The 23,549-nt window shown below is 42.6% G+C and overlaps 1 protein-coding gene across 1 annotated transcript in view; it reads left to right on the forward strand.

The window, feature by feature from the left end:
• The window catches only part of STAT1 (signal transducer and activator of transcription 1), a 1,318,258-nt gene that overhangs the window by 865,238 nt on the left and 429,471 nt on the right, over positions 1-23,549 (forward strand). The window contains exon 14 of the mRNA XM_040441848.1: positions 14,078-14,119. Coding sequence (XP_040297782.1) covers positions 14,078-14,119 — 42 coding nt within the window. The remainder of the gene's footprint in view (positions 1-14,077; positions 14,120-23,549) is intronic.

A 23,549-nucleotide genomic window follows, 5' to 3' on the forward strand; every position in this document is an offset into this window, starting at 1 on the left:
ACCGCATTACACGATATTGAGTCAGAACATTTAGCGAGAGAGAGAGACCTCCCGCAGGAGGCCAAAATGTATTGAGAAATATCAGGGTTAAAATGGAAATAAACTGCAAGAATGACAGATTCAAGATAAACTAAAAGAGAAAACACAACAGACCGTGGTCCAGAACATGTTCGATGCATAGGCAAGTGCAGTAGACAAAGTGGAGTCATGGGACAAGGCTAGGAAAGGGAGGCCAAAAAAATCACAATGACAAATGATAAGAGGAGTGAGAGGAATGGGAGGAGGCTATCCACTTTTATCAAATTGATGTAAAGTAGAACTGGCTTAGTCACCCATAGCAACCGGTCAGATTCCTTTCATTTTTTACAGCTCCTTTGGAAAATAAAATGTGGATTCTGATTGGTTGCTATGAGCAACTACACCAGTTTGATAAATCATCCCCTATATATATATATATATATATATATATATATATATATATATATATATATGGACCACGTCACTGCTTGAGAAAAATCCCATTGAGAGGATTGAAACGTCGCATGCTTGGTGAATAAAGCTTCTTTTTACTTTCTGACCCCTTGGATGTGCTGCGGATTTCATTTTTTCTATATATGGACCACGAGGAGGACATACTGCCTTAATTTAAAAGGTTCATATCTCATACTCAGAGGTCTTTCTCCTAAAAGAAAAACAGTAGGAACCATATGAAAAGTGGTGCCCAAAAAATGCGATATAGCGGAACAAATGTTCTCCCAAAAAATGTGAACAGTGGACAGGGGCGGACTGAGAACCCTCAGGGCCCCCGGGCAAAATAAATGAAGAGCCCCCTTACAGGCCCCACCCATGTTCTGCTGCAAGCCCCACCCTTGTCCCGCCTCCAGCCACACCCTACACAATCTTTAATAAGATTTCAAAGTTAAAGTGACACAAAAGGCACCCAGACCACTTCAGCTCATTGATGTGGTCTGGGTACAGTGTCCCTTTTGCAAATCGAGCTGCAATGTTCTAGAGAAACTGCATTGTTTACGTTCCAGCAATAAGTCAGCCTCTAGTGGCTGGCAGCCACCTGAGGGCTTCCTGGAGTAAAACAGACCTTTGGTCTGGTATCTGACGCTGGATGTCCTCACACTCTGCATGATGACCTCCAGGGTCAGATTTTTCCCCATAGGAAAGCATTGATTCAATGCTTTCGTATGGGGTGATCTAATCTCAGCGTCCATTAGTGAGCCTCTGTTAGAAGCAGTGTGGGCATAACTACTGTGAAGGGGGCACATATCTGGGCATAACTACTGTGAAAGGGGGGGAGGCCCTTCACAGTAGTTATTAACCACTTTTCAGCAGTCCCCCCTTCAGTGAATGGGGGACTGCTGAAAGGGGTTAATAACTACTGTGAAGGGCCTAGCCGTCTGAGCAACCCCACAGATCATCCCCCCACCCACCTTGTACTTGTTCCACTGATCCGCTACTTGCGGGCTACATGGGCATGAGTTTAGTCACTTCAGTGCGCAATCCCATCCTGCGGCGCGTGATCCCGCGAGACCCGTGACCTACAGCGGCGGGTCTTGCGGGATTACGCGCTGCAGGACGGGATTGCGCACCGAAGTGACTGAACTCATTCCCGCGCAGCCCACAAGTAGCGGAACGATTACAAGAGGGGTGGGGAATAGCCAAATTAAAAAATATTTTGAACCAAAAGGTGTTATGGGGGCTCTGTGGATGGCACTTTTATGGGGGCTCTGTGGATGGCACTGTTATGGGGGCTCTGTGGATGGCACTGTTATGGGGGCTCTGTTGATGGCACTGTTATGGGGGCTCTGTGGATGGCACTGTAATGGGGGCTCTGTGGATGGCACTGTTGTGGGGGCTCTGTGGATGGCACTGTTGTGGGGGCGCTGTGGATGGCACTGTTGTGGGGGCTCTGTGGGTGACACTGTTGTGGGGGGGATCTGTGGGTGACACATATATAGCACCTTATGCTATATATGTGTCATCCACAGATCCCCCCATAACAGTGTCGCTGTGAGTGAATGACCCCCAATTCAGGGTCTGGGGGCCGGCATCTGGTGTTGTAATGGCAGCGGGGCCCGGTGCAGTCACTGTATTCTATTACACCGGGCCCCGCTCACTGTAATACTAATATTCATATGTGAACAACTTGAAATCCTCTGCGATCCTCTCCCTCTGAGCTCTCTGTACTCACAAACTCAGTAGCAGGCCGGGCGGCAGCGCAACTCACTGATGTCACACGCCTGCTCCTCCTACTTAATTCATAGTGACTGCACCGGGCCCCGCTGCCATTACCAGGCCAGCATAACATTCGGAATCGGGGTGCTGGGCACAGTGCTCCAGACTAAAGAAAATACCTAGTAGCCATTGGCTCCTGAACTGAAAAATTTAGGAGCCAAATAAAATTTTTAGTCGCCAAATCAAAACTGAATCAAAATTTTGGTGACAACGCTACGCCGATCAGTTTGGCGTAGGGTTGTTTCGATACCAAAGTTTTGATTCGCTTTCGTCACCATAAAAAAGTATTGCGATACTCAATACCGTGCAAAAAAAAAACACTAAAAAAAGACGCGTGCATTTTTGCATTTTATGAAACGTTCGGCCCATAATAGAACAGTCCTATCCTATTTTTTGGGGTGACAAGGTAACTAAAAATGGCGAATGCTCACCGCATAGGAGATATTTTTTAATAATTTAATAGTTTGGACTTTTCGGACGCAGCGCTATGTAATATGTTTATTTATTGTTTATATATTTTATATGTAAAATTGGGAAAGGGGGGGATTTAAACTTAATATTTTAGGGTACTTTCACACTAGCGTTTTTCATTTCCGGCATAGAGTTCCGTCACAGGGGCTCTATACCGGAAAAGATGTCTTCAGGTCAGTCTTTTTGACTGATCAGGCATAAGATAAAACCGCAGCATTCTACGGTTTTATCTCTGGCGAAAAAAACTGAAGATTTGCCTGAATGCCGGATTCAGCATTTTTCCCCATAGGAATGTATTAGTGCCGTATCCGGCATTCAAAATACCGGAATGCCGGATCCATCTTTCCGGTTGAACCGTGCGATTTTCACGCATAGTTGTTAGGACGAAAGTCTATTCACTGTATTACTTTCCCTTATAACAACATGGTTATAAGGAAAAATAATAGCATTCTTTAATGCAGAATGCGTAGTAGAAGGTCAATATAATAAACATTGGTGGCGCAGTGCGCCCCCCCAACACCCCAGTATAATAAACATTGGTGGCGCAGTGCGCCCCCCCCCGACATAATAAACATTGGTGGCGCAGTGCGCCCCCCCTTCCTAGTATAATAAACATATAAACATTGGTGGCGCAGTGCGCCCCCCCAACACCCCAGTATAATAAGCATTGGTGGCGCAGTGCGTCCCCCCCCCAACATAATAAACATTGGTGGCGCAGAGTGCCCCCCCTCCCTACTCCCCAGTATAATAAACATATAAACATTGGTGGCGCAGTGCGCCCCTCCTCCCTAGTATAATAAACATATAAACATTGGTGGCGCAGTGCGCCCCCCTCCCTAGTATAATAAATATATAAACATTGGTGGGCAGTGCCAGAGAGGGTTAAAAAAATAAATAAAAATTAACTCACCTCCTCCAATTGATCGTGTAGCAGCCGGTCTCCTGTTCTTTCTTCAGGACCTGTCAAAGGACCTGTGGTGACATCACTGTGCTTATCACATGATACATCACATAATCCATCACCATGGTAATGGACCATGTGATGGAGCTCAGTGACGTCACCACAGGTCCTGAAGAAAGAACAGGAGACCGGCAGCTGCGCGATCAATTGGAAGAGGTGAGTTAATTTTTATTTATTTATTTTAACCCTCATTGGCACTGCCCACTGCGCCACCAATGTTTATTATACGGGGGGACGCACTCAATGTTTATTATACTGGGGGGGGCCGCACTCAATGCTTATTATACTGGGGGGGGGCGCTGCACTCAATGTTTATTATACTTGGGGGGGGGGGGGGGGGCGCCACACTCAATGTTTATTATACTGGGGGGAGGGCGCCGCACTCAATGTTTATTATACTGGGGGGGGGGGGCCGCACTCAATGTTTATTATACTGGGGGGGGGCACTCAATGTTTATTATACTGGGGGGGGGGGGCGCACTGCGCCACCAATGAAGATAACTGAGCTGTTAATACAAATACAGGAGGCGGGTGCCGGAATCAAATAGCGGCACCCGACCTCTATGACAGGAAGCTGCGATCAGCGGCAGTTAACCCCTCAGGTGCCGCTCCCTGTCATAGAGGTCGGGTGCCGCTATTTGATTCCGGCACCCGCCTCCTGTATTTGTATTAACAGCTCAGTTATCTTCATTGGTGGCGCAGTGGCCACAGCCCCTCCCCCTGTTCCTCTTCTTATTGGCCGCGGCAGCAGCACAGGGGGGAGGGAGAGACTCTTCCACTGCGCTGCTGAGAAGAAGTGAACATGATAGTTCAGCTTCTGTCTGTGCCCGCCGCTGTATTCAGAGCTGCAGCACGGCTCTAGTCGCAAATGGAGCCCTGGGGGATAACATTAACACATAATGTTATTCTGCGGCGGGCCCCCATCCCGCCCGGGCCCTCGGACCATGCCCGAAGTGCCCGACCGGTCAGTCCGCCCCTGACAGTGGAACATACCTACCAAATGTGATACATAGATCCTGTTGCATTACAGCCTTGAATACATAATGGAGAAACCGAAGGATATATTCTATGGAGACACGTAGGCACATATGTGCAATGGAGCACTTTAAGCGAGGTCTCTATGAGGGTCATTTGCCAACTGCTGTTACTCACTGTGTCGCAACAGGTTCGCCACTTTGATAATGGTAGCTGGATATGGAGATCCTTCTCTCAGTGTAGCATAAAGGGCCATTTATATTTATTACCAGGGGAATTAAACAGACTATAAACATAAGAAATAAGACCCCGTCTTTGAAAATAATATAATAGATATCTTTCAAATGGGGAACAGAAGAAAATAAAAATCAGATGCAAACCCAAAAAGACAATATTTGATAGTCTAAACTATTCTTCGGTTGTTGATGAGAATTTATCCCTAAGCTGGGATGCAGAAAATAGTCTACCATCCAGCAAGAAGTCATGGAGATGGATCAGATTTTTAGAAATCTGTCATGAAAATGAAATAGGGTGCATACATGGCTGTTAAATAATATGTGATATTGGGGGCGGAGCCTGCGACTGAGCCGAATGGCTGTGTGAAGCAAGAGCTCAGTTTGAAAAGTGCCCTTTTAGCTTGTTATTTCGCTTGAACTGGTCGAAACATGGTGAAGATCGGAGGTCCTAAAACGGTGGAACCTACTGCTCACCCGAAATCGTCCATCACCAGCAGAGAAATGGATAAATTTATAAAAAAGGCCGCCTCCACCTACGCTAACAGAGAAGCCAAGATGGCGCCGGCGTCTCCTCATGCAGCCAGCCGAAAACATGGAGAATCTTCTCTCGGCGCACAGGGAGGTGAGGAAGAATCTGATACCCTCCTCATATCCCCCTCCTACCTGAGAGACACCCTGACATCCTCACTAGCTGCGGCCTTAGAACCGCTCAGTGCTTATATAGGCACTATCAAGCAAGATGTCCGCCATATAGGACGCAGAGTAGAGGTGCTGGAAGACACACACGTCACCCTGATAGAGCACCAATCAGCAGTCGCACAAAAGTTACAAGCAGTTCAACTTAACCTGAATTCTTTATACAATGCGATAGAAGATCAGGAAAACAGAGGCCGTCACAATAATCTCCGCTTCAGAGGAATCCCGGAAACGGTTGCTCAGGGAGACATCCCCAATACAATAGTGCAAATTTGCTTATCCCTCTTAGGCCCTGATTCGGCACATGAAGTGTGAAAGAAGCCGTCCTTACCAAAGCCAGAGATATCCAAGCTGTGCAGTGGGATGGTTATGATATCTTGGTCTTCCAAGACCTCGCACAATCCACCCTCAGGAAAAGAAGAGCTCTAAAGCCGTTGACAGATTGGCTCATGAAAAGGAACATTCCTTACAGATGGGCATTTCCCTTTGGCCTTACGTTTGTATTTGAAGGCCTCAGGATGTCCATTTCTTCTCATCTTGATTTGGATCCAGTCTATGAGCACCTGAACATCGACCCACTTGATATCCAGGACTGGGACCCGGTTCAAGACCTAATAGGACTACCAGCCCTTCCTCCTACTGAATCCTGGGATAAACAGCTCACTCCCAAACAGCAAAGAGCCAGAAGAGGGAACCAGAAAACTACCCCAAGAAGGCTACCACTAGGAGAGTGAAATCTTAACATACAGATGAATATGCTGTCACGTATTACCTCAGTCACTCTCATCTATTGCTATATCTCCTCCTCTTAGATTTTTTATCCCTCATCTCTCTCCTTTATTTCTGCTGATATTTTCCTCCCTCTGGTCTAGCTGGACCAATATCTTGAAATAAGGGCACTGAAACAGATCTTTCTTTCCCCCCTACCTACCTACCTACTTACTTACTACCTACTTAATTACCTAGTGTGCTTCGCACTGTTATTTTTTTCTTATTCTGTCCTTCACCACTTTGTCCTTATGCTGAATGTAAAGCAAAAGAAAATGTGGTGTTGTTGTTACCAGTTACAATTGTTTAACCTCCTCCCGTCCGCCTATAGGATATAAACATCCTATGGGTGGATCTCTATTTCTGAACGCACGTTTTAAAACGTCCGTTCAGAAATTGTAGCTGCACGCTAATCGTGCAGCTGCTGATCGGGTTGCCCGCTGTCAGTGACAGCAGGGCAACCCAGAGAGAAGGCAGGGACAGATCCCAGGTGTCCCTGCCTTCTGGATCGCTGCATACACAGCGCTCACCGCGCTATGCGCTTCCTGTTCCGGTCCGGCGGTCATGTGACCGCCGTGACCGGAGAGTGCAGGGGCTGTGTGAGGTCTTTCAGAGACCTCGATCAGCCCTGCACTGAGGCTGTACAGCGCAGAATTATGCTGTACAGCCTCTCTGGGGGGGGCATTTTGCATTTCTTCTGTAACTGGGGCTACTATGTCAGCCCCAGTTACAGGAGAAATCAATGTTGAAAAAAAAAAGAAAAAGTGAACCAAATGTCCCCCAGAGGTCTTGTATGACCTTATGGGGGACGAAAAGTGTAAAAAATAAAAAAAATAAAGGGTTGAAAAAATAAAATAAAAATAAGTTTCACATGTAAAAAAAAAAAAGTCCCCAAGTAAGGAATATAAAAAAAATGTTACAAATAGAAAAAATAAAATAAAATAGACATATTTGGTATTGCCGCGTCCGTAAAAACCAGCTCTATAAAAATATCACATGACCTAACCCCTCGGGTGAACACCATAAAAAAAAAAAAAAAAATGTGTCAAAACAAGCAATTTTTGTCACCTTACATCACAAAAGGTGCAACACCAAGTGATCAAAAACGCGTATGTCCCACAAAATGGTACCAATAAAACCGTCTCCTCATCCCGCAAAAAATTAGCCCCTACATAAGAAAACCTCTCAAAAAATAAAAAAAACTATAGCTCTCAGAACATGGACACATTAAAACATAATTTTTTTGTTTCAAAAATGCTATTATTGTGTAAAACTTTAATAAATGAGAAAAAGTATACATATTAGGTATCGCCACGTCCGTAGCAATCTTCTCTATAAAAATGTCACTTGACTGAACCCCTCAGGTGAACGCTGTAAAAATGAATAAAAAGAAACTGTGCTAAAACAACAAATTTTTTGGTCACCTTGCCCCATAAAGTGTTATAATGAATGATCAAAAAATCATATGTACCCAAAAATAGTACTAATAAAACTGGCACCTTATCCCCTAGTTTCCAAAATGGGGTCACTTCTTGGGAGTTTCTACTGTAAGGGTGCATCAGGGGGCTTCAAATGGGACATGGCATCTAAAAATCATGTGGAGTTCCTTTTCTTCTGCGCCCTGCCGTGTGCCCATACAGCAGTTTATGACTACATGTGGGGTGTTTCTGTAAACTGCAGAATCTGTGTAATAAATATTGAGTTTTGTTTGGCTGTTAACCATCGATGTGTTAAAGAAAAAATTGGATTAAAATGGAAAATCTGCCAAAAAAGTGAAATTTAAAAATTTGATCTCCATTTTCCTTTAATTCTTGTGGAACGCCTAAAGGGTTAACAAAGTTTGTAAAATCGGTTTTGAATACCTCGAGGGGTGTAGTTTCTACAATGGGGTCATTTATGGGGGTATCCACTATGTAGGCCCCACAAAGTGACTTCAGACTTGAACTGGTCCTTAAAAAGTGGGTTTTGGCAATTTTCTTAAAAATTTTAAGAATTGCTTCTAAACTTCTAAGCCTTTTAACGTCCTAAAAAAATAAAATGACATTTCCAAAATGATGCCAACATAAAGTAGACATATGGGGAATGTTAAGTAATAAATATTTTATGAGGTATCACTTTCTGTTTTAAAAGCAGAGAAATTGGAATTTAGAAAATTGCGAATTTAGAAAATTTTGGGGTAAATTTGGCATTTTTTCATAAATAAAGGTGAAATATTTTGACTCAAATTTATGATTATCATGAAGTACAATGTGTGACGAGAAAACAAGCTCTGAATGACTTGGATAAATAAAGGCATTCCAAAGTTATTACCACATAAAGTGAGATATGTCCGTTTTGCTAAATTAGGCCTGATCAGGAAGGGGGCAAATGGCCCAGATGGCAAGTGGTTAACCATGTTTTTAGTACAAGTAGATGTCTCGCAGATACCAACACTGAAATGTACCAGTCTAGGACTATAATTGATAAGGATGGGAGTGGTCCCTGGAGGGCACATTTATATCCCTTGACCCCTAGAGCACCATATTTTAGTAATAAATATATAGGTAAACAGGGCACTCAAGGATAACTGTGACCATATATTTGAAGCAATAATGAGCTTTATTAGTAATATAAATATTATTGATAGATAAAACAATTATGATTGCAGTAGAATAAATTGCAGGCAAAAAGTAATCGACAGATAAAATATTCGATAGATAAAAGATATTCGATTGACCAACCAATATTCGATAGTCCAATATAATTTATCTTTAGTCCAAAGGTTATGGATATCCGAAAAAACTAATATCGATAAATCTATTCGTTTTCACAGTCATATGCAAATTAACCTGAGATGAGTCATAGCTTGAAAATATGACTCTTCTCTGGTCACACAAGTAAGATATGACTCTTTTATGTTAATTTGCATATGTATCAAATCGTTTTTTTTACACAATAAAAGCACACAGAGCTATGGGGACTGGGTATTGCGGATGTGCTAGCGGCCATCTAGCAACCCATGTCCTCAGCTCTATACCCAAAATCCTGGTGACAGGTTCCCTTTAAGGCCCCTTTCACACGAGTAAGTTTTCCGCGCGGGTGCAATGCGTGACGTGAACGCATAGCACCCGCACTGAATCCTGACCCATTCATTTCAATGGGTCTGTGTACATGAGCGTTGTTTTTCACGCATCAGTTCTGCGTTGCGTGAAAATCGCAGCATGTTCTATATTCTGCGTTTTTCACGCAGCCCTGGCCCCATAGAAGGGAATGGGGCTGCGTGAAAAACGCATTGCATCCGCAAGCAAGTGCGGGTGCGATGCGTTTTTCACTGATGGTTGCTAAGAGATGTTGTTTGTAAACCTTCAGTTTTTTTATCACGCTCGTGAAAAACGCATCAAAACGCATTGCACCCGCGCGGAAAAAACTGAACAACTGAACGCAATCGCAGACAAAACTGACTGAACTTGCTTGCAAAATAGTGCGAGTTTCACTGAACGCACCCTGAACGCATACGGACCTAATCCGTCACGCTCGTGTGAAAGAGGCCTAAGGAGTTAAGGTGCTGCTGGCGGTTTATGATTCATTTTGGTGCTGACAGGTTTGCTTTAACTATGTTGCCTTAAAGTGGTTATCCAGAAGTTTGATATTGATCAGCTGTTCGAATAGGCAGGTGCGCTCACTGGAGCTCTGAGGAGCGCTATGATCTCTTCACAGCTTACCAAGCACAGCACCACACATTGTATAGCAGCTGTGTTTGGTATGGCAGCTCATCTATATTCATTTGATTGGAAGTAAGCTGCGCCATGTGACCAATGTATGGTGATGTCACTGGACTAGGAAGAGGCCTAAGTGCTCACGACTCGCTGGAACCTCTTTAAACAGGTGATTGGGATATGCCCAGGGAGTTGGACCCTTGCCGATATGATATTGTTGACCTATCCTGAGGATAGATAATCAATATCAAATTTTCGGAAAGCCCTTTTAAAACAGCTGCAGCCTTCCCAATCAGATGCAACCCATCTCTATTCTAGAACATGTACAAAAAAAGTTGTCTAAGTACTTTTTGAACCGCCTCCCGTCCGCCCATAGACTAAAAACGTCTGGGAGGTGGTTCTCTATCTCTGATTGGACGTTCCCGAATGTCCATTCAGAGACTGCAGCTGCACGCTAATCGTGCAGCTGCAGATCGGGTTGCCCGCTGTCAGTGACAGCAGGGCAACATTTAGAGAAGGCAGGGACAGTGCCCAGGTGTCCCTGCCTTCTAGATCGCTGTATACACAGCGCTCATTGAGCGCTGTGTATACAGTGCAGGAAACGCTATGCGCTTCCTGTTCCGGCCCGGCGGTCATGTGATTGTCGGAGTCGGGTGAGTGCAGACTTCGATCAGCCCTGCACTGAGGCTGTACAGCACAGTATAGTGCTGTACAGCCTCTCTGGGGGAGTATTTCTCCTGTAACTGGGGCTACTATGTCAGCCCCAGTTACAGGAAAAATCAACACTGAAAAAAATATTAAAAAAGTGAAATAAAAAAAAATAAAGTGTTAAAAAAATAATAAAAGAAAAGGTTTCACATGTAAAAAAAAAAATCCCCAAGTAAGGAATATTTTTTTTTTAAATAGAAAAAAATAAAATAAACATATTTGGTATTGCCGCGTTCGTGTCATGCCCCACTCTGACGATGTGCGGAGGTCGGCCAGGATAGCAGCACGAGTTTAGTATTTGTTTTGGTGCCGTGCTGGATCCGCCTCTCATCAGGTGCACTGGGTGGAGTCATTAGTTTAAATGATCTCCAGCTAAGTGCTCTGAGCGGATTATACTGATCATTTTGGTCTGGGAAGTTTGGAGGGAAGGTTGGCTGTCAGTTCCTGCTCTCAGAAGATAAGTGTCATTTCTAGTTTGGTTGTTTGTGTCATCTATCCCATCCAGGTTCTGTGCGAGCAGGCTGCTCCTAACTCCCCACTTCACCATCTCAGGGAGTTCAGGGTTTTGTCAGTCCAGGCTGGAGGACACCGCACACCTACCTTCAAGGTCTGTCTGTGGGCTGAGCAGTACAGGTCAGTAATAAACTAGGAGGTGACCCTTCCCCTGTCTCTCGTCCAGAGCCTGGTTGGTGTGTTATCTTTTATACTGAGGGCACGTCCGCTGTGACAGTTCGTGACAGTCGGCTCTATAAATATATCACATGATCGACCCAGTCCGATAAAAAACATAAAAAATAAAAACTGTGTCAAAAAAGCCATTTCTGTCACCTTACATCACAAAAAGTACAACACCAAGTGATCAAAAAGGCGTATGGCCCACAAAATGGTACCAATAAAAGTCACCTCATTTCACAAAAAATTGCTCAAAAAATAAAAAAACTATAGCTCTCAGAACATGGAGACACTAAAACATAATTTTTTGGGTTTACAAAATGCTATTATTGTGTTTAAGTGAACTAAATAAAAAAAAGTGTACATATTAGGGATCGCCGCGTCCGTAACAACCAGCTCTATAAAAATATCACATGACCTAACCCCTCGGGTGAACACCATAAAAAAAAATGGGTCAAAAAAAGCCACTTTTGTCACCTTACATTACAAAAAGTGCAACACCAAGTGATCAAAAAGGCTTATGTCCCACAAAATGGTACCAATAAAACAGTCACCTCATCCCGCAAAAAATGAGCACCTACATAAGAAAATCGCTAAAAAAACTATATCTCTCAGAACATGGACACATTAAAACATAATGTTTTTTATTCAAAAATGCTATTATTGTGTAAAACGTAATAAATAATAAAAAGTATACATATTAGGTATCGCCACGTCCGTAACGATCTGCTCTATATGTGACTTGACCGAACCCCTCAGTTGAACGCTGTGAAAATAAATAAATAAAAACTGTGCTAAAACAACCAATTTTTTTGGTCACCTTGCCCCATAAAGTGTTATAATGAATGATCAAAAAATAAGTACCCAAAAATAGTACCAATAAAACTGGCACCTTATCCTCTAGTTTCCAAACTGTAAGGGTGCATCAGGGGGGCTACAAATGGGACATGGCATCTAAAAACCATGTGGCACTCCTTTTCTTCTGCGCCCTGCCGTTTCCCCATACAGCAATTTATGACCACATGTGGGGTGTTTCTGTAAACTGCAAAATCTGTGTAATAAATATTGAGTTTTGTTTGGCTGTTAACCCTCGATGTGTGAAAGAAAAAATTGGATTAAAATGGAAAATCTGCCAAAAAAGTGAAATTAAAAAAATTGATCTCCATTTTCCATTAATTCTCGTGGAACGCCTAAAGAGTTAACATAGTTTTTAAAAGTGGGTTTTGGCAATTTTCTTAAAAATTTTAAGAATTGCTTCTAACTTCTAAGCCTTCTAACGTTCTAAAAAAATAAAATGACATTTCCAAAATAATGCCAACATAAAGTAGACATATGGGGAATGTTAAGTAATAAATATTTTATGAGGTATAACTTTCTGTTTTAAAAGCAGGGAAATAGAAATTTTGAAAATTGCGATTTTTTTTTCAAATTATTGTGTAAATTTGGGATTTTTTCATAAATAAAGGTGAAATATATTGACTCAAATTTATGACTAGTGTGAAGTACAATGTGTCACGAGAAAACTGTCTCTGAATGGCTTGAATAAGTAAAAGCGTTCCAAAGTAATTACCACATAAAGTGAGATATGTCAGATTTGCAAAATTAGGCCTGGTCAGGAAGGGGGTAGTGTTGAGCGAACTTGTGTTTCAAGTTCGGCGTCTAAAGTTTGGGTTCAGGTTATCGAAGAATCGCGTTATGGATTCCGCTACCACGGACCATAATTTATGGTCTGTGGTAGCGGAATCCATAAAGCGATTCTTCGATAACCTGAACCCGAACTTTAGACGCCGAACTTGAAACACAAGTTCGCTCAACACTAGAAGGGGGCAAATGGCCCAGATGTGAAGTGGTTAAAGAGGACCTGTCACCTCTCCTGACATGTCAGTTTTAGTAACTACTTGCATTTCCCTTATAGTACCAATTCTGGAGCATCCATTCATATGGCTCTCTGTTGTGTCATCCCTGTATTATTCCTACTAGAAGTTTACAAATGAATTGCCAACAGTCTGCAGTAAAGGTACTGCTGAGTGTTACCAGTAGTGAATGTATCTGACTCCAACTGGTAACACCCAACCGTACCTTTACTGCATGCTGCTGACAATTCATTCATAGTAGAAATAACAAAGGAATGGCACTACATCGAATCATAAGACTAGATGCTCCAGAATCATTATTACATGGGGAATACATGTAGTTACTATAGCAGACATGTCAGGATATGTGACAAATACTCTTTAACTAAGGCCACTTTCACATAGTCTGTATTTGGCCAGTATTTTGCATCAATCTTTGTAAGTCAAAACCTGGAGTAGAACCTACAGAGAAAAGATATAATGGAAATATTTGTGCCTATTCTTTGTTTTTGACAAAAACTTCTGGTTTTTGCTTACAAATATTGAAGCAAAACACTGACCTAAAAGTAGAGCTAGATGGTTGATTGAGTGCTGTTTTCTGCTATTCATTAAATGGTAATGTCTAAAAATAGCTACTCAGCCAAATAGCAAAAATGTCGCAGGCAAGTCACAATCAGAAAGGTTGGCATTACTAAGTGTGGATAAGCATCATAAAAATGTGCAATGATTACAAAATAATTTTATACGTTTCTATTATGAAATCTTATGTAATTGTCTTTATATGTTTGCCTTTAGCAACTAAAGGAGCAGAAGAATACAGGATGCAGAACAAATGAGGTGATGAATTATATTTCTCTTTCTTAAAGTGGCACTGTACTTTTGGAAACGGTAGGGGTCTGACCGCTGGAAACCTGCCAATTACCAGGACGAGAAGATAGAAGATCTCACTTAGCATTCTCTCTCTTCTTTGCTGCATGAAATGGAATTGAATTGGGCCAATAGAGTTCCTATTGAGACTGTCTCGCTTTTGTCACCTGCAGTGAGGAGAGAGAGAGCGTGCTATGTAGGTACTTCTTTCTCCTTGTTCTAGTGATCAATGCAGGTCTCAGCACTTGGACTCTCATGATTGAAACTTTAAAGAGGTTCTGTCACCAGGATCAACCCTATGAAACCAAACATACTGTCTCGTAGGGCTCACCATGCTGATTAAACGATACCTTTCTTTTGTCTGTGTTTTTATTCATATGCAAATGAGCAATTAGTGCACCAAGAGTCGGGACTGAATTATCTGGGCACTGCTTTGTAACACCCCCTGTGTTCTGCACACTCCCTTCTCCACCTGATTGACAAGGATAGACATTCTGAGAGCAGTATGTTTGGTTGAATAGGGATGATCTTGGTGACAGAGCCTCTTTAAGAAATCAAATGTATCTCTTATCGTATATATTGCAAACTTAAGTTTGTCTATACCTGTAACCTTTTTAATTAATTATTGATATTAGATTCCTGGATTTTAATAGGAGCATTGAGAAAATGCACTTACTCCTTCTTTAAAGGAATACAAAACTTCAAAAAACATAAAAAATAAATAAATAAAAGTGTCCCTGATATGCCCACAAGACTTTCAGCAAGACTACAGCAGCAAGTAGCTTTGCTGACATTTCTCTGGCACAGAGGGAGACCTATCTTACCAGGCTCTTCCATCTTTGGCAGGAGACTATTTGGGTGCCTTAGTATTATGGCACTGATAACTGAAATTTAGGAAAATCAGTAGGAGTTAGCACCCAGTGACTATAATGTAACCTGTTCTGCACTTAAAGGAAATGTTTCACAATTTTTTTTATCTGCCAGTTAAAACCAGATAGTGATCCTTTTTATCTAATCTTTTATTTTCTGATTGCAGATTTATTTATTCTGTTTTCTGAACATGATTATGGGGGATGCCATCTTGCCTGAGTTGTTCTTAACAACATTAAACAAAACATAAAAAAAAAGCCTTTTGGCATCCCCATGGGCCATAGACACAATGCTCAGGAGGGGACCTAACTGACTTCTATGGGAGAGTTTTCTAGGCATGCTCTGTGACCTCTGCGGAGATCATTGTACAATGAAAGAATAGATAAGCTTTGACAATCCTCTATTGTGAATGGTGGATCTTGCCTTATCTATACACAAAGGTGATATCTCCTTATCATTACAGACAGGCTTAGAATAATTTATAACTGCATTAAAGTGATCTGTACAAACCCAAAAATGGTGCCTATTATTAGGCTTAGTGGCCAGTGTGAAAACTGAAGAAATGTATAGTTATTGTTTAAATATAGATATTGAAATGGAAAATTAGAACTAAAAATTCTTTAAAAACATGTTAAACATAAAAATGTGATTTAAAGAATAGGTCATTTTGTGATGACACGTTCCCTTTAAGGAGGTAGTTTGAGAAGCTCCCTTGCAAGAACTACACCAGGGGCAAACAAGGTTTATATGTTTGTCGTGTTTATTCACTCTGTGTTCTTTTTTTTTTTCTTGCCAATAAAAAAAATAAAGAACTTACCTTTTAATTGTATAGGTTACCCAGATTTCTGAAAAGGCAAATTTGGCCAGTTATGGGGTAATTTATCATGGTAGATTTCATGCTCAGGATTCCCCATTACAGCTCTACATGGCATGTTATTGAGTTTCCCCGAGCCCCAGAAAGGCAAAATTAGACAAGCTATGGCACAATTTGGGAGCATGCAAGGGAATTTATCTGGGTAGATTTAGAATTCAGCCTATAACAACTCCACATTTTATGGTTCCTAGGACTCTGAATGGCAAACCTGCATAGCTAAGCTGTAATATGGAGATTTTGTCACTGCATCGCCAGGCAGGCTTCTGGATAGCAAATAAGACTAGGTTTTCTACAATATGCTGATACTGTTTAGTATAAATGCATAAATGAAGTATCAAGACCCAGTTTGGTCCCACAGTATCTAAACATAGGTTGTTACTAAACTTTCTAAAGTTTCTGAAATGTAAATCTGCTTAATAATGCATTGAGAAAGGAAAAGTGCAATTACTACTCAAAGGGGTTTTCCAAGATATATATTTTTTTTTATTGATGACCTATCCAATGGTCACCAGTATCAGTAGGGGTCTGACACCCGGGATCCCTGCCGATCAGCTGTTTTAGCCTTCTCCCCGATTTTCCTAGGCCTAATGAAGACACGTTCCTGTGTCATGCAGTGGCGGATCCAGAGCCTGGTCTCGGGAGGGGCACTTCCAGATTATTTTCTGTCCGTGGCCACAAAACAAGCTTTTAGAACAGACTACACAGTGTAGCGGTATACTGTATATTGTGTGGCACAGTGTAGGCTATATGTGTATAACATAAACATATTTCACATGAAAACTTACAATTACTTGGCTTGGCCCTTGGGGATCTCGGACACCACTTCAACACTTTGGCTGGGGGGCTCGGTGGAGCTGATGTTGTGTTTTATCCTAATGAGAAAGATTTCATAATAAGAATTTGGGGAAGGGGCAGAGGAATAGAAGAGCAGGGAGAGGATGGTGCTGCAACTAGGGGATCATACCATGTGGGAGTAATAAAGCCCACCATAATGCCCCCCAGTAGAAATAATTCTCCTTATAATGTGACAGTGCAAAAAATACCCCCTTGTAATTCCCCCAGTTGAGCTAATGTCCCCATAGTGCCCCATAATGTGCCAGTATAATATACCCCTATATAGTGCCCCCAGTAAATACCTCCATAGTGCTCCTCTCCCCCTTCCTCCTAGTGCCCCCCATAATGTACCAGTATAAAATGCCCCAGTAGATGCCCTCAGTCTCCCTCATAATTTGCAAGTATAAAATACCCCTTCTTAGTGCCCCCCGTAGATGACCCCATAGTACTCCTCTCCCTCCTTCCTCATAGTACCCACCATAATGTGTTCCAGTATACAATTCTACTGTACAGAGCCCCCCATATAAAACACCCATTCTTTGTGGCCTCAGTAGATGCCCCTATAGTGCCCCCAATAATGTGCCAATAATAACAGCCCCCCATCATGTGCCAGTAATAACAGCCCCACATCATGTCCCAGTAATAACAGCCCCCCATCATGTGCCAGTAATGACAGACCCCCCCTTGTGCCAGTAATGAAGTAATGACAGCCCCCATTATGTGCCAGTAATGACAGCCCCCATTATGTGCCAGTAATGACAGCCCCCATTATGTGCCAGTAATGACAGCCCCCATTATGTGCCAGTAATGACAGCCCTCCATTATGTGCCAGTAATGACAGCCCCCATTATGTGCCAGTAATGACAGCCCCCCATTATGTGCCAGTAATGACAGCCCCCCATTATGTGCCAGTAATGACAGCCCCCCATTATGTGCCAGTAATGACAGCCCCTAACCCATTATGTGCCAGTAATGACAGCCCCTAACCCATTATGTGACAGTAGCCAGAGCCCCCATTATGTGCCAGTAGCCAGAGCCCCCCATTATGTGCCAGTAGCCAGAGACCCCCATTATGTGCCAGTAGCCAGAGACCCCCATTATGTGCCAGTAGCCAGAGACCCCCATTATTTGCCAGTAGCCACCAGTATTGTACACAAAAAAATAATAAACACTTATACTTACCGCCTTGGCAGCGATGCGATGCAGGCCTCTTCTGGCCTGTGTCTGCGCTGTACGGCTCAAGCGGCGCGATGCCGGCAGCCTATCAGACGAAGGGAAAGGGACACGCCTCTCCCTCCCCTGCCTCAGCACAGTCATTTGTATCGCTGTCCTGAGGACGGCGATACAGATGACTATGGAGATGAACGCTTCCACAATGGAAGCGTTCATCTCCCTGTGCCCCGCCGCCACCCCCCCACTTCTGAGCAGCTTTGGGGGGGGAAATTACCCCGTTGCCCCCCCCCCCCCCGGATCCGCCAGTGGTGTCACGTGGCCTAGGAGCAGCTCAGCCCCATTAAAGTGAATGGGGCTGAGCTGCGATACTAAGCATAGCGTCCATACAATGTATGGTGCTGTGCTTTGTAAGCTGCGAGAAGGCAGCGGTGCTCACAGGAGCGCTGCTGCTTTCTCAAACCAGCTCATCCCCATCGTTCAGATACTGGTGACCTATCCAGATAATGTCAGAAAACTCTTTTACCAAGGTAGATTCGACAATTCAATATACTGGGAAAGTTGGTTGACCTTTCCTTTAGAGTAGTGTTGAGCGAATCAAACCATCCAAAGTTTAGGAAAAATTCAATTCGCAACAAATCCGAAATTTCCTTGCGCTTCGTGGTAGCAAATAGTTTTTTTCCTAAAATGGTGGCCACACATAAGCCCGGGAATGCTTGGAATTGGTGGGTTCCTCTGACACCACACATATTTGGCATGGTCCTTGAACAACCTCTGTTCCCTCACCTGTCCTACAACTGTCTTTACCGCTCCTTCTGCTCGAGAAGTAATGTATGCTGCCGGCTCGGCTCCGCTTTTCAGCGAGGACGAGCTTAGTGAGCACAGTCAGCATCTACAGGCCAGAACATACTTGGAGGAAAGGTCCACTGTATCCAACTTTAGGCATACAACTAGTAATGATGACAGTTAGGTGGGAGCATGTGTTTTGAGCTGTCAGAGACATAGCCATGAGACTGCTAAGGGTGACATAGGTGACTACCAAACAGTAGTTGATGATGTTGTAGCCCATTGAACCAGCAAGCATGGTGAAGAGTGGGCATCATCAGTGTGGCAGCTGGCCCTTGAGACAGCAGTAGGGTTTCATCTTGCTGATGAGCGATCAGGGTGGAAGCATTGAGAGATCTGGAGCCAAACTGTCATGGACGTACCGAGACATACGGACGTCCATGCGAAAGTGAGTGCCAGGAGATCTGTGAGACAGGCAACATGTGGTTTGATCTGACAGGCTTCCTTGTGGATCAATAAGCGTCTGTGTTGTTTCTGGTAATGATAAAACAATAGTAGCAAAAAACACTGGAGAGCGCCAATCCTAGATATAGATCCGAGGGTAAAAGGGATTTAAAATGCTAAAATAATTCAACCATAAGTTGAAAAGGCAGATAGCGGTATATCAATTCGTGATATACCTAGTGGTTAGAAAATGAGAATTAGATGTGCAATATAGAAGAACAAAGTCTCCACTCACTTCACATCAAAAGAACAGAAAAATATTTAAAAAATGGTTTCTCTCGTTTGAGTGTCCATAAACCCTCTATACCATGGTCAGCATTTAGCATCAGGATTTGATCATGATTTGGAAGCCAAAAGCAGGAGTGGATCCAAAACACAGGAGAACATGCAAATATTTTCATCGCATTTTATCTTTGTTTTGGACCCACTCCTGTTTTTGTTTTACCAATACTGATTAAAAAAACGGACCAAATACTGACCGTGTGATAGAGGCCATTAAAGTCCTGCATGCAAGACTTCTTTTCCATCTGAATAAAACCGATGTCAGAAGCAAATGGCCAAAACGCATGCAAATTGAGCATGAGGCCTCTATCTCATGGTCAGTGTTTTGCATCACGATTTGCTCATGATTTGGAAGCCAAAAGCAGGAATGGGTCCAAAACAAAGAACAGATGCAAACATTTATATCACATTTTATCTTTGTTTTGGACCCTCTCCTGTTTTTGCCCTACAAATACTGATCAAATACTGACTGTGTGAAGGAGGATGCTCAAAATACAGGATCCACATTTTTTTTTGCTGATACCCTCTCCACTCTGTCACGGGGCCACTACTTGAATCTTAGGCCACTGCATGGTTAAGTCCATGACAATAAATTAGACCTGACACTAACATTGTCCTGTAAGGTTGAGTTCAAACTTCACTTATTTGGTCAGTTATTTATATCGTTTTTTTGTGAGCCAAATTGAGGAGACAAGCCTACTCTCGAATTATGTATCATTAATAGATCTACACCTGTTCTGTGGGTTTGATCTGCACCTGCTTTTGGCTGACAATAAATGACACGAATAACTGACCAAATGACTGAAGTGTGAATTGAGACTAATACTGACGCACAGTCATTCTACAGCTAACAGAAGGGATTGAAAAGCATGAGTTCGCACTGCCACAACATAGATTAAAGTAATCATATTTTTCTCCACTACTTTATTGCACTGCTTCCATGTCTTTATTTTGTTCCACTTAAGAGTCATTTGGACACAGCTCCTGTGAAGGCTCTCTTCCGGGTGTAGGGCTGACATCATCGGCGCAGGTGCACTGAGGAAAGAGCAGCCAAGCGAGCGTCCTTCTCTCAGATAGCCTGCGCCAAATGAGGACCGGTACGGCGCAGGCGCGGGAATTGAGCTGCAGGCAGGGCCAGCTGGAGGATGAGGGCGCTCGCTGGCTTTGTCAATCAAGTGGAGGAGGGGGCGTTTTTTCAGACCGAGGATGCGGCGGCTACCAGCAAGTCCACCCAACTTGCTGGTAGTGAAGAAATTTGCATATCACAAAAGTACGATTTTTACTGAAATTACAGCACAGCCAGAGGTAAGAAGGGTATATATGGAATCTGTGTACATTAGCAAATATATTAAGTCCAAAACTGAAAATTGCTGTTTGGGGGGTGAGAGAAGCCCTTTAATTGCTGAAATTGTACATTTTTATCCCTAAAGTGTGCCTTAGCAATGCTCTGCTTACTTAACTGTGGAGACACGCTCAATGCTGACTGCTGCTGCTTTCACTGCCTATCTCCACATTTATGTAGGTATGTGATTTCATTAATGAAAGTATATTACAAAAATGACAGTTACCCTTTAAATACTGCTGCCCGATGTACTTTTTTAGTTAATTGTTTTTGTAGATAAAATGTTGGGATCTTCTGTTCTTTTCCAGAGATGAAACTTCATTCCAATTATCAAGCCCTAATACAACAAGGTTTATAGCTCTTGTGATGAATGAATCTACTAATACCCTGAATGATGTTACCTCAGTTCATTCACCCATAATCTGCCTTCCTTCCTATACCATTTTTGCCCTTTAAGTAACATGTGAAGGACATCTAATTGTCTAGTACAAAATTTCAAACCTATTGGTCATTTTAAACCTAAACCGATATTCTAATTAATGATTGTAGAGCTGAGCAAATCGAAGTTGACAAAGTGAATTTTGAGCCGAATTTAAGGAAAAATTTGGTTCGCACCGAATCCGAATTGCCTCACGCTTTGTGGCAGGGTGGATTTGATTTAAATCAAAACGATTTAAATCACGATTTAAATCATTAGTCAGTAAGGCTTGATTTAAATCATAGTTTTCTACATAAAGACTAATTCTTGCTGGTATAACTTATAATATGCAAGTAGATGAAGATTTAAACAACTTTTCATATTAGTTTGATTAGGTTGATTCTGCATTCATAGGTTTGTAGAAGTTAGGATTAAGGTATTTTTCTCAACTCTGTTCATGTTATAACATTTTTGCTGTGAAGAAGAGGCATGTGATCTCTGCTGAGTCAAATTCAGTTTTGAGAACTGCAAAAGTAAACCAAGCATCTGTGATAATATCTTGGAGGCAGAGAAACTGCCCAATAATCTTACAAAAACCTCTGGAAGAGCATGACATTGTGAATGGATTAATGGAATTTATTTACCAAAAAAATTACACACATATAGAAACATAGAATGTGTAGGCAGATAAGAACCATTCGGCCCATCTAGTCTGCCCAATATACTGAATACTATGGCCCTATCTTATATGAAGGATGGCCTTATGCCTATCCCATGCATGCTTAAACTCCTTCACTGTATTTGCAGCTACCACTTCTGCAGGAAAGCTATTCCATGCATCCACTACTCTCTCAGTAAAGTAATACTTCCTGATATTACTTTTAAACCTTTGCCCCTCTAATTTAAAACTATGTCCTCTTGTAGCAGTTTTTCTTCTTTTAAATATTCTCTCCTCTTTTACCTTGTTGATTCCCTTTATGTATTTAAAAGTTACTATCATATCCCCTCTGTCTTGCCTTTCTTCCAAGCTATACATGTTAAGGTCCTTTAATCTTTCCTGGTAAGTTTTGTCCTGCAATCCATGTACTAGTTTAGTAGCTCTTCTCTGAACTCTCTCCAAAGTATCAATATCCTGCTGGAGATATGGTCTCCAGTACTGCGCACAATACTCCAAATGAGGTCTCACTTGTGCTTTGTAGAGCGGCATGAGCACCTCCCTCTTTCTAATAGTAATGCCTCTCCCTATACACCCAAGCATTCTGCTAGCATTTCCTGCTGCTCTATGACATTGTCTGCCTACCTTTAAGTCTTCTGAAATAATGACCCCTAAATCCCTTTCCTCAGATACTGAGGTTAGGACTGTATCACTGATTTTATATTCTGCTCTTGGGTTTTTACGCCCCAGGTGGATTATCTTGCACTTATCAACATTAAATTTTAGTTGCCAGATTTTTGACCATTCCTCTAGTTTTCCTAAATCCTTTTCCATTTGGTGTATCCCTCCAGGAACATCAACCCTGTTACAAATCTTTGTCATCAGAAAAAAGACACACCTTACCATCGAGGCCTTCTGCAATATATATTAAACAATATGGGTCCCAGAACAGATCCCTGAGGTACCCCACTGGTAACAAGACCATGGTCTGAATATACTCCATTGACTACAACTCTCTGTTGTCTGTCCCTCAGCCACTGTCACAACCAGACAGTTGAGAAGCTCTGACAGGAGCTTTCCAGATCCTCCTCCTTGAGTTTCTTTGTTTTGGTTAAGTTCCTCATCTCGTTAGTCTATCTCAGCTGTCATGCAGTTGGACTGATTGCTTCCCTTTAAGTTCCTCCCCATGATGCATTAGGTTGCGGCTTATACAACTTCCTGGAGTGTGTGTGCTTGCTGTTTCTATTTCCCAGTCCTCTGCAAGATAAGTGCTGTTCCTTTATTTGTGATTTTCTGTCTGCTGGATTTTCAGGTGACCCTGACTCCCTCCGTGTCTAGTGTAGGGAGCCGGTGGTCGTGTCCCCTCACTATTGTAGGGTCTTCAGGTATTAGATAGCCGAGGTACGTGGATATGCGCCCATCCACCTTTGGGGTGTTCGCATAGGCTGAGCAATTAGGGACAGTGGCAGATCTCATGTAGGGGTCTCCCTTTTGTTCCTTAGTTGTGGATCCAGTGAGTCATTATTGTATTGCATTGTCTTGTTTCCTGTACACCATCCGTGACATTATAAGCTGCCTAAAACCGTCTCAAGCATGGATCCGGTTTCACTTTTGGCTGAGCGCTTCCAGGGTCTTTCATTGGAGGTAGCTGATCTCCGTAAGACT

The sequence above is a fragment of the Bufo bufo genome, chromosome 7 (assembly GCF_905171765.1).
Source record: "Bufo bufo chromosome 7, aBufBuf1.1, whole genome shotgun sequence".
Classification (NCBI taxonomy): Eukaryota; Metazoa; Chordata; class Amphibia; order Anura; family Bufonidae; genus Bufo; species Bufo bufo.